We start from the raw sequence: 16,669 nt of genomic DNA on the forward strand, positions 1-16,669 counted from the left end.
AAAAGTTTTTACAGTGTCGCCAATTTTGGGTATGGTAGTTTTTTTGCGATTTCACGGGTGTGTGCAATTTGAAGGCTTGACATGTTTGGCGACTATTTATCGGACGTGACCCCGTCTTTTATATTTTACCAAAAAATTGGGTAATAATAATTGTTTCCCAACAATGTAAAACGTTTTTTTTTGTTTTTCTAAATTTTCAGTAATTTTTCCTTAATATAGTTTTAAAAAAATGCCAGTGGTGATTAAATACCACCAAAAGAAAGCTCTATCTGTCCCCAAAAATGGTATAAAATTAATTTCAGTACAACGTTGTAGGACGGAATAAATGTCAGTCAAAGTACTGCAGCGCTGAATACTGAAAAATGGCCTGGCCAGGAAGGGGGTGTAAACACCTGGTCTTCAAGTGGTTAAAAGAAACCTGCACAGAAAGAAAAAAGAGGCTTTGGCTGCTGAATTTCTTTTTTTGAAAAATTCTGTTTATTAAATTTTTGCATGCAAATACATTATAACATTCCTCCAACAGTAGGGGCGCATACTTAGTTACTAACAGGTACAACCTACACATACTCCACCTGACTGCTGAATTTCTTACAAAAAAGTTTTTGATCTCCAACATGCCCACAGCTAGTGAAGTCAGATAAATATTAGAGTCCCTAAGCAGCATAATTGTTGGGAGTATGTGGCAAAAGGTATTAGGGTCTCTACATCAGACTGACAGCAGGTTACTAACACTCTCTAGAGGAGAAATCAGAAATGGCAGCCTACAACTTATTATTATTATTACATAGTATTTATATAGCGCCAACAGTTTGCGCAGCGCTATACAATATAAGGAAGACATTACAGTTACAATACAATTCAAGACAAGATGGTAAGGAGGGCCCTGCCCCTGAGGGCTTACAATCTAAAAGAGGAGGGGGAAATGAATGGATATGGATATGTTGTTGAGTTCCTCTCAGCTCCCAATTCTGAACAAAGAAAGAAGCTCATGCACAAGATCCAATTAGTGGATTTGTGTCATACACTCGCTTTCCCACTCGTCATATAGGATAGATTTATTCATGACCACCCACAACAACAAGAATTAGGGAGTTAGTCCATGCAGGATAGTAAAGGGAACGGTTTGCTGCCAGCAAAGAAACTGAGCACAAGACATACTTAGAGGGGAACCCTGGGTTTCCTGGTAGGTGGCTGCATTATTTTCAGCTTAGACATTTTTACTTACACTTATCTACTCTAGACCCCCACACAAGAGCTTTCACACACCCATTGAGGAAATATAGGTTCTTGACTATACAACATTGCATTCCCTGAATGTCCCTACTTCAAAGGGGACCATTTAAAGTGACATTAAAGGATACTTTTTCCCCCCCCCTCCCCCCCCAATGTTAATGTCAGCACTTACCTTAAATGATGTCTCTTAATCCGATCTTCTTTCCAGTCATTTTCAGACTTCTCTCCAGCGCTGCTGCGGGTCTCTGATCCAATGTTGACTCCTCTGTCCTTGCTGGCACTTCCTGTCCCCCGGTCTATGCATGCGGGTGCACACCGTCCATAGACTTATCTTTTGTCTTTCCTCGTCTCCCGGCCGGAAATCTGAACTGCACATGCGCCCGCCCCAAGATCCTTTGTGGCCGCCCAAGATTTTTCAGATTTTCGGACGGGAGCGCGCGGGGAAGACACAGATAAGTTTAAACCACTTTTAAAGCTTTTTTTTTTTTTTTAAACTTTTTGCAAATATCTACTGCTTGCTAGCAGGGTTTAATTATACTTAAAGTTCAGTGCAAAAAGTCAGACTCAGGAATGCAACTAAAATCCTCACCTGATGGAACTGGTGTCCATCTGCTATGGCTAAATTAAATTACTCAACTTCTGACAAGTGCTGGTATTGTGGGAGTGAGCTAAGTACCATTCTCCACAGCTGGTGGGACTATCAGCTAGTCTGTCCATATTAGCAAGCCATATTTAAGATCTGCAAAGCAGTTATAGGATCTGGGTGTCCTGAAACTCCAGAAGTAGCCATGCCATCAATCCTTCTGGGTCCCCTGTCAACAGTAAAACATGGGCTACTTAAATTAGATTTCTTATCTCTGCGGGTTGGATACTAATACCCAGACTCTGGAAGATTTCTTCATTGCCTTCAAAGATTGGGTAACGGATGTCAATCACATTATGCACATAGAGGAAATCAGTGAGGTCGTCGCATAGATACCCCTCCTCTATAGCTACTAGAGTATTAGGATAGATTTTACTGATGGCATCTTCCTTTGCTGTAAGAGATAGGAAGTTGTAGCTCTGCTTTAACCAAAACTACCATGTCCACAGGCTACTTTGAAGCTCATTCCACAATGTCTAATCCAGTAAGGTCTGCAATACAGTCCAGAAACAAGGCAGGGGATGACCACACTGGATACCTGCAAATTGGTGTGGGCAAACCATCCAGCAGTCCAGAGAAGAGACTTGATTGAATCAGAAAATGTAAGAGGTAATCACACAGAGCTGTAAAAAAAAAAAAAAAAAAAAAAGGAAATCAATCCTCCCAGGACACTAAATGGTAGGACTTAAACCTTTAAACATTAGGCTGGCCTACAGTTTAGTTTGCCAATGTCTAATCCTGTAGACAGCAGTATAACCTCAACCTCAACAATGGCCAAGAGAGAAAAGTAAAAGTGCAATGCTCAGAGAACGACAATGTTCAGAAATTTCACCTGTTATCATCAATGAGAGACCTGCCATTATTTGGGCAGCATAGCATGTGTAAAGATAAACCAATCAAGTTCTAGATATAGACAGAGTGGAAATTGAAGCGCCACAGGATGCTGCACATTACTTTCTTTTCTATTAAAGTACCCTGGGGACCATCTAGGCCCATTTAGTATGTGAATTACGACTTTTGTAAGTAAAAGCTAACTTCACTGTACAAAACAGTACATGCAGTCATCTTGAGGTGTCTGGTAAAAAGTGTTAGTGGTAAACTCTTTAGCTTAGTATTAGATTCTCATTACAAGAGATGTCAGTAGGTATCTGACCTCATGCTCCAGGCTGCTGTACTCTCCCTCAGTATTCTCCCGCACGATCAGGATGTCAATCTCCTTTTGTCGGGTCTGGACCCCTGGGAGGCTCTGACAGTGGATAACATTGGCGTACAGGTCTAAGCTGGTACTGCAGACAGAAAAGTAAGTTACACAATTATTTAGCATGGAAAAGCTTTTAAAATCTAAACAGCTAAACCATTACAAGGTAAGGTCTTTAAATCAAACATGTCAGATGACTTCACATCCGAAACAAAGGCAGGGACAGCGTTGCATAAATGTACCTTTATTCTTACAGTGCACTCTGGATGCAGCTGAACCCACAGAACGAAAGGGGAGGCATGACAGGGCTACTTTTTCATGGGAAATCAATATTTGAATTAAAAGCCAGAATAAGCTTGCTGCCTTTTAGTAAACCAAACTAACTTGCGCTAATGGAAATAGTAAAAGTATAAAAGATGTGTAAAAAATTTAAGAACTGGATTAAAATTAAAATTAATATGACCCCGGAGCTAAAATTGCATAATTTTTCTAAAACCGAAGGAAAAGAAAAAGCTGCTGAACTCAGGCTAAAAGCCCCCAGAATAATGATGCAACAAAGTGTACAGCGCTAAATGCCCTTCAGGAAATACGATAACGGTAAGGATCAGAATAATATCACCTCCATGTCACGCAATCATAAAAAAGTGTATAATATATAAAATATATAGAATAATTATATAAAATAATTTGGTTAACAAAATGTCTGCCTTTTGCATTAAAACACACCACTGCTTAAATATATGCATTTCAGTGCAAAATGCAGCAAAAAGCTAAGTTTAACCTGCTTTGCCTGAAATGCAAATGCATCTCAATTGAATCTGCTACATCCAAAGAAACTCAACTCAAACCAGGTCAAACGCAGCCCCCTGAACTTTTCTAGACTATACCACTAACAAGTTAATGGCAATATGCCTTGCTGTGCTTGAGATGCTTTTCAAATGAAGGAAAAAGTCTATCTACAAAAACACTGTGTCTGTTTTAGTAAAGTTGTGGCGACTGCTATACGTTAACAAATGTATTGTCGTACTTATACACTCCTGTACTTATTGAGACAGAGACCTTCAGCACAACAACCCAGTCCAGAGGCTGTGAAGACCATCACCCTCCCCACTAGCCCCTACTATTTGCCCTTATACATGAGACATTGTATTTACCTACAACTGTGTAAAAATATCATACTAAACAATTGTGTCTGAACTTTGCTATGCTTGTACAACATTTCATAAAATCTTGCTTGTAAAAGCCCCCAAAAAGTAAAATTTAGGTGTCAAGTATGGGAAAAGGTAGTGCTTAAGGTGGGGAGTCTTGAGCAGGGGCGGACTGACAACACATGGGGCCCCCGGGCAATACAAGATCATGGGGCCCCTTGTGCTCCACCCATATACAAGCCCCATCGCCACCTGCATAAACGTGCAGTGGCCATATCGGACGCCAGCGTGTTCTGTGCATGCGCAGCGCCATTTTGGAGTATACCTTGGTATACACCAAGATGGCAGCGTCCACATGTTCAGGTTCCCCCATCTTGGTATATACCAAGATATACTCCAAAATGACACGCATGCGCAGAACACGCTGGCGGCTTATACGGCCGCCGCTCGATCTGCAATTTCTTTGTGCGGTTTCGGATTCGGAGGTTCGTTGCCTCCGAATCCGAAACAGCATTAAAATTTGTTTTCTTTGACGAAACAAATAAAAAATGTTTTTCATTTTCATTTGTTTCATCTGAACCAAATTTGTTTGTCAGGCACATGTCTATTACAAACCACACCAAACAATATAATCTGACTAATATACAGCAGATATGCATAAAACATAACACAACATAAAATTAAACAGGTTGTAAAATCTAAAAAAAATATTAGAAAAGTAAACAGTAGCCCAAACAACCAATCAGATAATAACATGAACCCAATCTGCCACTATACATGATACATTTTCTTACCAGTGCCAATAAACTTTAAAAACCAAAGAGTTCTCACCAGGGGCAGATGCAGGCACCAGTCTTCCAGTGAGGGGCCCGATACTGGATCTCAGTGGGTCCCCCCAGCCTCGAGCCTTCATGCAGCCACAGGGGCGGTAGGTCCGCCCTCCCTGTATCTAAGGCCCCTCCCCCGCTACCTCTGGGCTCTTGCCTGCGCCGCCGTCAGACTAGGATAGTGATGGCGAATGTTTTTGAACCCGAGTGCCCAAACTGCGACGCAAAATCAATTTATTTATCTCAAAGTGCCAGCACTGAAAATAACTTTAGTATTGCGTTGCAGTTTGGGTGATAGGGTTTTAAAAATGTTCAGCATCACTGCCTTAGGCAGAATAGGGAAACACACATATTCAAACATTTATACACTCATTAAAACACACGCATTAAAACACGCACATAACACACGCAATAAAACACACGCATAACACACAAATCACACGCTCATTAACCACTTGCTGTCTGGAGCAATTTCTTACATGTGCACACATGATAAAATCTGAATTTTTGGCTAGAAAACAGCTTCAAACCCCCAAACAATGTGCGTATATTTATATTTTCTGAAAGCAGAGGCCCTTCTGAAAGCACAGGCCCTGTAGAATAAAAATATGCTAGTTCCAATTTTTTATGTCGCAGGGTATTTGCGCAAATGTTTATCAAACCACAATTTTTAGGATAAAATACACTAAAATGAAATTTAGTGCACAGAAACAGAATATAATGGCAAATTTTACGGTAAAATATAAAAGACGGGGTCACGCCGGGTAAATAGATACCAAACATGTCAAGCCTTAAAATTGGTGTGCGTCCGTGAAACCGCAAAAAATCTACAATAACCAAAATTTCCCATAGGTGACGCTAACAGTGATTGATGGGCCTAAAAGTATTGCTCTCACTCTGACGCTCGCGATGAAGCCACAGATCTCTCCTCTGATCTGTCAGGGGAGACCTTCCACGCCAGTCCTGGGCTCACACGAGGGACAGATGAGCCCGGGAAGCCGACGGCGGCCGCAGAGGGAGACACGGCGCTGCACCGTACAAGCGATCCGATGCCCGTACAGACACTGGATTGTTTGTATTTAAACAGCAATCACCGGCTGTTTAAAACGGTAACAAGAACACGGCTGCAGCAGCGGATGACGTACAGTTACGTGAACCCGCTGGAAGTGGTTAAAAAAAACCCCCCACATGTAATGAAACACACACATCACACACCTACCTACTCCAGTTCATCCCAGCTTGCTTTAGTTTTGTGGAAAAGCAGTGCCAACAGCAAGATCATAGACACAGATGGGATAGTGCTACAAAAAGTGGGCAGTACAATCTCCTGGGATCTGCGAAAATTGGAGATTTTAGGTAAAAAAGCTGGATCCGTACTAATAATTATATCCTCAAAAATGTATAAGAAGGGTTGTCTGACAGACAAAGCCTGAAATTCACTAACCCTGCGAGCCGAGGCTATAGCTACAAGGAACACTGTTTTTTAGCGTAAGATATTTTAGGGAAGTTTCCGCCATAGGTTCAAAGGAAGGGACCTATCAAACCCTGCAGAACTAAGCAAAGGTCCCACTGTGAAAATGTTTTCAGGGTCACAGGTCTAATTCTCTTGAGAGCTCTAAAAAAAATCAAGAGATAAGTTGATCCTCTGCTACCGGCATCTGCAAATAAACAGTGAGAGCGGAAATTTGTACTTTCAAGGTGCTAATAGCCAACCTTTTGTCCGCACCCTCGTGCAAAAAATCCAGAACATCTGGAATGTCTGAAGTTCTTCCAAACTTTCCTGCATATTTTCCTTGTTACCGACTTACGAGAAGTGTACTTATCACTTTGTCTGAGAGATCTTTATCTTTTAGAATCCTTTCCTCAGATAGAAGTCAGTCAAATTGAACATGTGGGCCTTTGGGTGAAACACTGGGCCCTGGGACAGGAGGGCCAACCTGGGCAGGAGAGTCCATAGTGGCTGAGTGACCAGAGACAGAAGCAGTGGAAACCATGTCCGTTTGGGCCAAAAAGAAGCTATCAAGATGAGATCTGCTTCCTCCCGCAGAAACTTTTGCAAGACTCTGGGAATCAAGTGAATCAGAGAGAAGGTGTAACAGAGGAGAAAGTTCCAAGGATTGGAAAGGGCATGAATCCCTTGGATTCCGAGAAAACAGGTCTATATCTGGAACTTCCCACTTCTCCACAAGAGTGGAGAAAATTTCCTGATTCAAGTAGCATTGTCTGAAAACACTAATAGGTAATGAGACCTGAGCTCCCTCCAATTCGCCTCTACCTGGGACCACTGACCCTGAATCACTAAGTCCTCTAAATGGGCTCCCCACCCCCAGGAGCTGGTGTGAGTTTCTTGGATGGCTGATTTACCCAAGGGAGACCCCCTGATAGGTGAGAGAGATTCTTCCACAATCAAAGGCTCCTTTTCGGGGAGGAAGGAAAAGAAGAACTTCCAAAATCTAGACTCTCTAAGGAGTGGTCCACCCCCTAAAACTGCTGCAGAGCCCTTTGATGAAAAACAAGCCCATCTCACTGCCGGTAAACACAAAGTCATGAGACCTAGAAATGACATCACAAACCTCAGTGACACTGGGAGATTCCCCTGAAGACTACTTACTGCCAGATAAACCATCTGTATTGTCTCTATTGGTAGAAAAAGGACATAACCTAAAAAGGTCACCACCTGAGAGGGTACTAGGTTGGACTTTTGAACATTTACGATCCAACCCAGGTCCTGCAACCATTTCTGTTCAAAGGCCAGATCCCTTTCCAGCTGACCTGCAGTTGGAGCCAGAAACAGGATATAGTCCAGGTAAGGAAGAATATTTATCCCTTGTATTCTCAGAGGGGCTTCTCCTAGAACCCTTGAAAAGATCCGGGGAGCTGAGAAGAGCCCGAAGAGAAGAGCTTTGAATTGGAAATGAACTATCCCAGAGTTTGTTTTCACTGCTAACCGTAAGAACTGCTGATGATCCAGGTGAATGGATATGTGTAAATAGGAATCACTCAAATCCAGAGTCGCTAGAAATGAGTTGGGACTCAAGTGTCATTACCGAAAAAAGTCGATCCTGAATTTTTTGTACTTTAATCACCACATTCTGAGGTTGAGAACATGCCCAAGGGCTTCTGAACTATGAATACTTGAGAATAGAAGCCCCGATCCTGCTCCGCCTCTGGCACTTGCATAATGACCCTCTAATCCACCAGATCTTCTAACAAAAGACAAAGCGAATGTGACTTTACTTGATCCTTTGGAAGATCGGTTACAAAAAAATTCTAAGGATGATTTCTGTCGAATTCTAGTCTGGTTCCAGGAGACTCAGGATGGAGTTGAACTGCCTTGTCATCCTGGTTACCCTGGTTCTTGTTCCGGGGCTCACTAATTGTTTTTTTACAAGAAGGCTTTTTCTTCTTTTCTGGAAAAGATTTATTTCTAACTGCCATATGCTCTAGCACAGCTTTGAGCTCTGGGCCAAAAAAGGAGATTACAGAGACAAAGTTCTGAAGTGGTATCTCCTTCCCAAGCCTTTAACCATAGGGCTCTGTGGGAGGAATTAAACAGAGCAGAGGATCTGGCCGACATGCTTACAGATTCAGCCGAGGCGTCCGCAATACACCAAACTGCCTTAAAAAGCATTGGAAACAGATACAAAAGTTGTTTGCTGGGAGTGCCTGCAAGTAAATGAGCCTTAACCTCCCTGGCGGTAATCCCAAGTCTGGCTCTGGGTGAATTTTCAATGCTAGGAGCGGTAACCCCGAGCCAGACTCGGGGTTGCAGAGAAAAGTGACACTCACCTTGTCCCTGCGAGCCCACGGCGTCCTCTGCTGTAAGTGAATAATTCCAGGTTTCTGGGGACACACATAGTAGCCAGAGCCAGCTTAAGATTAGCTAAGGTTGAGTCCCCAGGCTCTTTTCAGTAAAGCCTTAATTTTTTTTCCATGGGATCACAAAGGTTCTCCGTGTCTTCAAAAGCCAGGTCTGCTCTTTTGGAGAACTTAGATAGGGGGATATCAAGTTTTGGAAGTTTGTTCCAAACCATTGCAGGGTCTTCATCAAAAGGATATCTCCTAAGGTTACTAGAGAGGAGTCAACTTGTACCTGGAAGAACTAGCAGTTTCAATCTTGTAACTATCTTCTTCTACTGAAGAATTAATTAGAGAAGGATCTTTCTCACTAGGATCTTCCCCCTCTGAGATGAATACTCTAACTGGGGATGCATCGATACTGGTATTGCTTCCAATATCGAGTATTTGGGTGAGTACTCTTACTCGCCCAAATGCTCCTAATGCCTATCCCAATATTGAAACTTTAGGTACCAGGAAGCCAGGCGGCAATTACATGCTGCCCGCCTTCCTAATTGGCCAGGAAGCCGGCTCCATGCTGCCTCGTCACCAGGGAGCATGGAGCTGGCTTCCTGGCCAATCAGGAAGGAGGGGGACAGGTAAAGACTCGCCCCCCAGCTTCCTGATTGGCCAGAAAGCCATCTCCATGCTTTCTCGTCACCTGGTAACGAGGTAGCATTGAGCCGGCTTCCCGGATAATCAGGAAACCGGGCAACGTGTAATGTATCGACGCTCTGCTTCCTGAATGTATGGGAAGCTAGCCAATCAGGAAGCCAGGCGGCGAGTTATTACCATACACGCCGCCCGGTTTCCTTAATGGGCCTTCTGGTATCCATACTCAGTATCGGCGAGTACCGAAAAATATTGGTACTCGATCCCGAAAAAACGGTATCTGTGCATACCTAACTAACTGTGGCTGAGAGAAAGAAGAAGGCTTTGGCACAGACCGGCTCTGACTGGGGCCTTCATGCTTTCCAACATAGATCTAAAAGACTGGAAGGTAGAAGCTAACTCCTCCTTGACAGTGGATAACAAGTTGCCACATGCGGAGGCTGATACTTCTTTAACCACTTGAAGTCCGGGCTGTTAAACCCCCTTCCTGCCCAGGCCATTTTTCAGTATTCAGCGCTGCGGTACTTTGACATTTATTCTGTCATGCAACGCTGTACTGAAATGAATTTTATACCATTTTTGGGGGAGCTTTCCTTTGGTGGTATTTAATCAACACTGTGGGTTTTTTTTTTTTACTATAGTAAGGAAAAATTACCGAAAATGTAAAGAAAAAACTGTTCTCCCTATATTAAGTTATAAAACATTATTACCCAATTTTTGGGTAAAATATAAAAGACGGGGTCACGTCGGGTAAAAAGAAACCAAACATGTCAAGCGTTAAAATTGTGCGCGCCTGCGAAATCTCAAAAAATTACAATACCCAAAATTGGCCATAGGTGACGCTTTAAAAGCTTTTATAGCTCATTAGTTTAGTAGTTTAGTGTTATCAGTGATTGATGGCTCTAAAATTATTGCACATATGTAGCGCAATTGTCGTTTTCGCATGCTGGCGCATCCGACGCATATTTACGTTTATATGTGCGTAAACGTGGGGGACTTTTTTGGGTTTTTTTTTACTTTTTTATATGCAACTTATTTTTTTTACTTTATTTTTTTACTCTTAATGTTATTGCCATCACATAGGGGGATAACAATCCCCCTATATAATAGCAAAGGCACACTGACAGGTCCTCTTTATGGAGACATTAGGGGTCTCTAAGACACCTAATGTCACCAAATAAGCTGATGAAGCAGAGATCTTGGAGCCACAAACGGCACCTTTCCTTTTGAGTAGCCACGCGCTTAGCCTGCAAGAAGAGCAGCAAACCAAGGAGTTAACTGATAAACTAAAAAGGAAAAGAAACCACCCAGAACCAGTGCCACCAAAACTCCATAAGCCCAACACCAAAAGGCTGCAGGAGTAATGAAAAGGTTGGAGACACAGGTGGTAAAACAAGAAAATCCACCTTACCTATGCAGAGTTGGTGCCAGAAGATCCCAATTCTGAAGAGGGCTGAGCCTGTGGAGTAGGATCCATGTTTCATGTGCCCCATGCTGCCGGCGTCATCGAAGACACTACTGGAAGGAAAAAACTGGAAGAACGCAGGGAAGCCTCCGGTGCCCGGAAGGGACACTGCCCGTGCCGGAAGTGATGCGTGCGGTCATCCGGTCACAATGCAGCACTCATCTCGGGGCCTCGGACACCGCACAGGGCCTCTCCAACATGCCGATGCACGGATCAGGTCACAGTCAATGGGGCAGCATCACTGCCGGTGCCGACCCTTCCCGAGTACTGAAGGAGAAAGAGGGAGGAAGAGGGAGCCAGCATAACTCCCGCAGAGCCCTAGGAAACTGCTGGAGGTCAAAAGAAGGTAGCTGTGGGGGAGGGGGAGGGTGCCCTCCCACAGCATACCAGAGAGATAAGGACTCCTTCCCCCCAAGCGCTCTGTGACAAGTCTCCTCCGGACAGAGGAAACACTAAAACTGAGGAGGGAAGTGGAAGTCGGTTATTTTAAATTAATGGGTGTGACGCATTTCCTGCTTGGGGAGGAGCCATCTCTCGTATGTTGCCCTGGAAGACGACTAAGGGAAAACACTTTTAGGAAGGGCCCAGGAACCTTCAGGATGTTTCCAGTCTTTATAAAGGGATGATTTAAACCGGACGTATTTGCAGATGTAGGATCTCTAAAAGACCCTAAGCCTGAAACAGCAGTCCGAACCTTCAAGTGCAGGGTAGTATGCACTGATCAATCAGGTTTGAAACAACCCTTTGCGAGTCATCTGCAGATGGCAGAGAAAGACAGTTGGGACTTTGAATTAGAGAAAGTAACCAGGCTTTGAGGCTCAGTTTGATTTTGCGGTTTAGGAGGATCAGAGGCAGGCTCTGCCAGGGATCGCAACGGGGAGCACATACCACCTCTGTAGGTAGAATGTTCCATTAACTGGACACAAACAGACAAAGTCCAGAGTAGAATGGAGGAGGCCTTGGCCCTGCCTAACCGAGCTGCAGGAGACTCTGACAATGAGGACCCTACGAAGATAGGGGTCTCAGGTTATAGATTACAGATGTTGGTCCCCCAGAAACACTAGGGGAGAATGGGTTGAGGTTACCTGTGGCAGCTGGACTGTTCTCTGTGCGTCTTTGAAAAGTTGCACTGAGTAGCAGTGAACAACTAGGGCCTTACTCACAGACCTGGGGGCAGCTGGCACTGATGAAGGTTTTAGGCAGCTGGAGGTGACTAAGTGACTGTAAACGGCCAGTGGAACGAGTCCCTGAGATCCACATGGTGCTTCAGTAGCAGGAGCAGCAGTGGGATGGTTTTTGGTGAGCACTCTCGCACAGCAGCACACTGAGCAGATGGCGTCAGTGCTCAATCCCCCAAGCCTTAACACTTATAGCGGTAAAACCGGTGGTGGTGGGAAGTTTGAAAAGGTTCCCAAAAGTGCAAACAGTGAGGTAGCTACTGATGCTTCAGCTCATCCTGCCTTATTTATTGAGTCTTCAGCAGGGGCTATGCCACAGTTTTGAAAACTGTGACAATGCTGATCCCAGTGCCCGAAGATCACAATCTAGGTTATCCATACATGGCATATCCAGCGGGGTCTGGGTACGGCCTTCAAATCTACTCCTGAGGAATCGCTGATTTGAACAGCTGCTATGCAGAGACCAGTTCAAGAAGTAGTGTAGGATACTTGGATTGAAGTCACAAAATGAAAAAAGAAAACCAGAAAGTCAAAAAAGTCTAGCAAAAAAGTAGTAAGACTTAACAATTTAGCGGAGCTGAAGAAAATGTATCCAACCTGCTAGGACACCAGTACACATGCTGGGTAGAGAGGAAGTTATACAGGGGCTATCATACATCCTTTTCTGTTTCCCAGTATCCCAACCTTCTGTGGGTGTCAGTATAAACTGACTGCATTAGAAACCCTGTAATGGACAACAAAGAAAAGGCACTGACAGATGTTCTAACCCTCCCCTACTCTAGACAAAATGAAAAGAAAGCTTTGGCTTTAGATAAACTTTAAACATCAGTAATTTTCCTGATCTCATAGTTCACTAAACAATGTTTTATAGACACAGGCAAATCATACATAACTGTTCACAATAGAAAACAACTCACCGAAGTAAGTTATTTCGGGAGCGGTGGGATGGAGGCATGTTATGGTTTGTCTCAATATTACCTGATGGCAGAAAACAAAACAAACGCTTAATTTTCAGCACTTCACAACGTTTTAAGTAGGGATGCACCGATACCATGTTTTTCCCCATGAATACGAGTACCAATACTTTTCCTCAACTACTCACAGATGCAAATTACCAATCCTTTTTGTTTTTGTGTCATGTGACAGTTAAAAAAAAAAAACAATACAGCCTAAATGATATTAAGACAGTGGTGAAGTGCCAGGGCCCAGTCCCAGATGTAAACGCTGCACCCCAGTAGTTCTGCCACTGACTCCAGGCTGTAGAGGGACTACAAATCGCAGCAATACATTACACAACAATGCAGAATACCATCAGCTACAGAGGACTACAAATCCCAGTAAAATATTGCACAGCAATGCAGAATAATATAAAGCTAGATACTCTGTGTTGCTCATCAGGGCTGCGTGCAGCATCTCGCTAGTGAGGATAGGTGCGGGCAGTGGAAAGGAGGAGAAGCGTGGCCAGCGCTGTAAACAGCCACCGTGATGGTCCCCACAAAGCAAGCGCTTCAAATTGATTTTAAAATTTAAAGGGCCGGTATTGTCGCTTAGCATCAAGGCATTTTCACGAGTACTTGTGAAAATACCCAGTATCAGCACCGATACTGGTATTGGTACATCCCTAGTTATATACGAAAAAGTGAGAGGTGGTCGTACCCTTCAGTGCCACTCTGTTTCTTCGAATAGCAGTAATAGCATTCTGGATGTCCTCTTCATCTGAGGCAGTAGAATTCACATTCACCACTTCAAAGTCCACTGGCACACAAGCATGTCTGAAAATGAACAAATTGCATAAAAATTAAGCAAAAAAAACATAGCTAGCCCAAAAGGATTTCACTTTAGTACAGAAACTACCAAATTTAGCTCATAACCAACAAGCACCTACAAGTCCACCTTCACACATACAGTACAATAAACAAATGCATTTTTATTTTCATCATAGCAAAAACTGTCTACCCACCGGGTAGATTCAGCCTCCCAGTTTGTCCTGGTGGCCAATGTCACAGGGGTAAAAAATCCTAAATGTTACAGTTGCCACTTAACCTGGAGATGAAAGTAAATCTTTAAAAGAAGGAAACTGTTCTGGTGACAACTGCCTCAAAACAGACTCCTCCTCTTGTGAAAAGATGCTTCTTCAGACTTCCTACTCTAGAGATGCAACAAGTAGTGAAAAGGGGATCTTCCCAAAAGGCACAGAAATTGGGAAAAATAAACCATCTCCCCGTTAAAAAAAACCAATTTGCAAAGCCATTGGTCCTGCAAAACTCAGTGAATGTTCGTTCTGTGCAAATGAAGGTAAAATGAACAGCATTTTGGAATACTAAAAAAATACTGCACTATGGCCACTTGATGGAAGTGAGGAGCATAAGAAGGAAATACTTCCTTTCTATACTACTCAGTTCAATTTATTAGCAATAATGCAGAATTCTTCTAACATAACATTTAACCTGGAAAGGAAATATACTAAGATTGAGGGTAGGGACTGATGTGAATGTGAAACTATGTAAAATGCTGCGTAAAATTGTCAGCGCTATATAAATACCTGAAATAAATAAATGTAAATTTTTGCCTCCATTTGCACAAAAAGTTTATGGAGTTTTGCAGGACAACTGTCTCTAAACGGTTTATAAATGTGCCCTTATTTTTATTTTATTTTTAGTTCCAGGCATATAGCAGCCTCAAAACAACTCAAGTTTTGTGTTAATGGATGGTAAATTAGGGGTGAATATTTTACTGCCTCTCATATAAATAAATACTTGCGCTTGCAAAAAAAAAAAAAGTGAACTTCTTTTAGCATTGCCATACATAAAAGTCTTTATCTGCAATTTGTTAGTGGTTTCTAAGGAACCATTTATGCTATTGTTAAAGCAGAACTCCAGTCAGATATAAAATATAAACATAAATGCAGTTAGGTTTAAAAGTAACTAGTACCAGAATTTGACTGTGTAGAGAGGACATATTCTAATCCTTTTTTGACTAAGAGAAAGTGGTGTCAACCACTTGCCTTTTCTGTGTGAAAGGGCTGTGCAGATCTCAGGAATGGATGGACAGAAAAATAAATACTAATGAGGCAGCCTGAACGGTTGCCTCAGGCAGCATCTTATTGGGTCACATGGGGGGGGGGATGCCAGGAGCAAAGCAGAATGCTCTGGCTGGGGTCCCGCCCAGCTCCTGGCAACTAGTGACATCAGTAAGCTGGGTGGGATGCCAGACAGAGGTACGGTACACCCTCCCTACCCCCGGTAACATGCACTGCCAGAATCCCCCCCCCTCGGCTTCAGGTGGCGAGTGATGTAGGAATACCTCTGGTTGCCTGAATGTCATAACTTTTGACTAGTGCCAAAAAGTACATGAACTCTTTCAACTGAAACCCCTACCTGTAAGCAGAAGAAAACTCAGTGTGCAAACTGTAGAGATACTGAAGATAACTCAAAATCAACATAACAGAACTGTTGTAAACCGTGAAAAAAATTATTATTTACAGAAGGCCTCAAGGAAAGGATACGTTAAGACACTTTTTCCACCAGAAAAGGAAACACATCAAAAGGTCAAAAGGTTGAAATGAAGTCCTTAGGTTGTCATCCTCAGTTAATAAAGAACACTAAAGAACGTAATCTAAAAGGAAAATATAAAACATACCTCAGGGAGGGAAGCCTGTTGTCCTGGATCACTACTTGAAATAGAGTTACTAGAAAGACAAACCTTGGTTTTCTCTTTTTTACTATGAGTAAACAATACAGTGCGGAGTGTCTATATAAATATAATTCAAATTAATCAACAGTACTTAATAAATATAAATCATACTAAAAGTGTAATTCCAATTTTGTAGTCAAATTTTGGAAAACCCCTCATACTGTTGCAGCAGGCAATATGGCTGAATCCAGTTTTTTCTGGGCACCTTCACAGTGCTATGTCCATATAGAAAGGCTTAGGACTGAAAGTTTATCACTGTTTCGCTCATTAACATACAATGTACAAGCCAGGGTTGTAACCCTTTGTTAGGACACACAGTGCCTAACCCTAGTAAACACAATTTTAACCGCAAGAAGCTTTTAATAATTTTTTCTTAAGCTTATGCTATGTGAATGGGAACATGTAACAAATATAAAATAGGTAATATAACTTGGCTGCAAAAGTAGAAATACACTTTAAGCCACAAATATACAAATTCGCAGATGGAAGATTTCCTATGGGGGTCTGATCAGCAAAAGTTGACCCACAGCAGTTAGAGGTCTTGCTCCTACGTCTTCTATTCCATGTGCCTGTCACCATACAACATGAATATAGACAAAATAATACATGTGAAAGAACTTTAGTGTCGTGTATGTATTAAAATAATACATAGAGCAAGAGCATACTGCGGAAAATCAGTTAGATTGGGGCTGCAACTAATGATTATTTTCATAATTGATTAGTTGGTCGATTATTTTTTCGATTAATCAATTAAATGGATAAAAAAAACCAAGAGCCGCTTTATTCCATCAATTGAAACCTATGTTCGAGCGAACAAACATGATGAATAAGTAGG

The 16,669-nt window shown here is 42.5% G+C and overlaps 1 protein-coding gene across 1 annotated transcript in view; it reads right to left on the minus strand.

The window, feature by feature from the left end:
* The window catches only part of IDH3G (isocitrate dehydrogenase 3 (NAD(+)) gamma), a 111,449-nt gene that overhangs the window by 26,449 nt on the left and 68,331 nt on the right, over nt 1-16,669 (minus strand). The window contains exons 7-9 of the mRNA XM_018573692.1: nt 13,798-13,913; nt 13,059-13,119; nt 3,030-3,162 (exon numbers count right to left, since the gene is read on the minus strand). Of these exons, the coding sequence (XP_018429194.1) occupies nt 3,030-3,162; nt 13,059-13,119; nt 13,798-13,913 (310 nt within the window). The remainder of the gene's footprint in view (nt 1-3,029; nt 3,163-13,058; nt 13,120-13,797; nt 13,914-16,669) is intronic.

This window comes from Nanorana parkeri, unplaced genomic scaffold (assembly GCF_000935625.1).
Source record: "Nanorana parkeri isolate BGI_ZX_2015 unplaced genomic scaffold, ASM93562v1 scaffold2490, whole genome shotgun sequence".
NCBI classification, from domain to species: Eukaryota; Metazoa; Chordata; class Amphibia; order Anura; family Dicroglossidae; genus Nanorana; species Nanorana parkeri.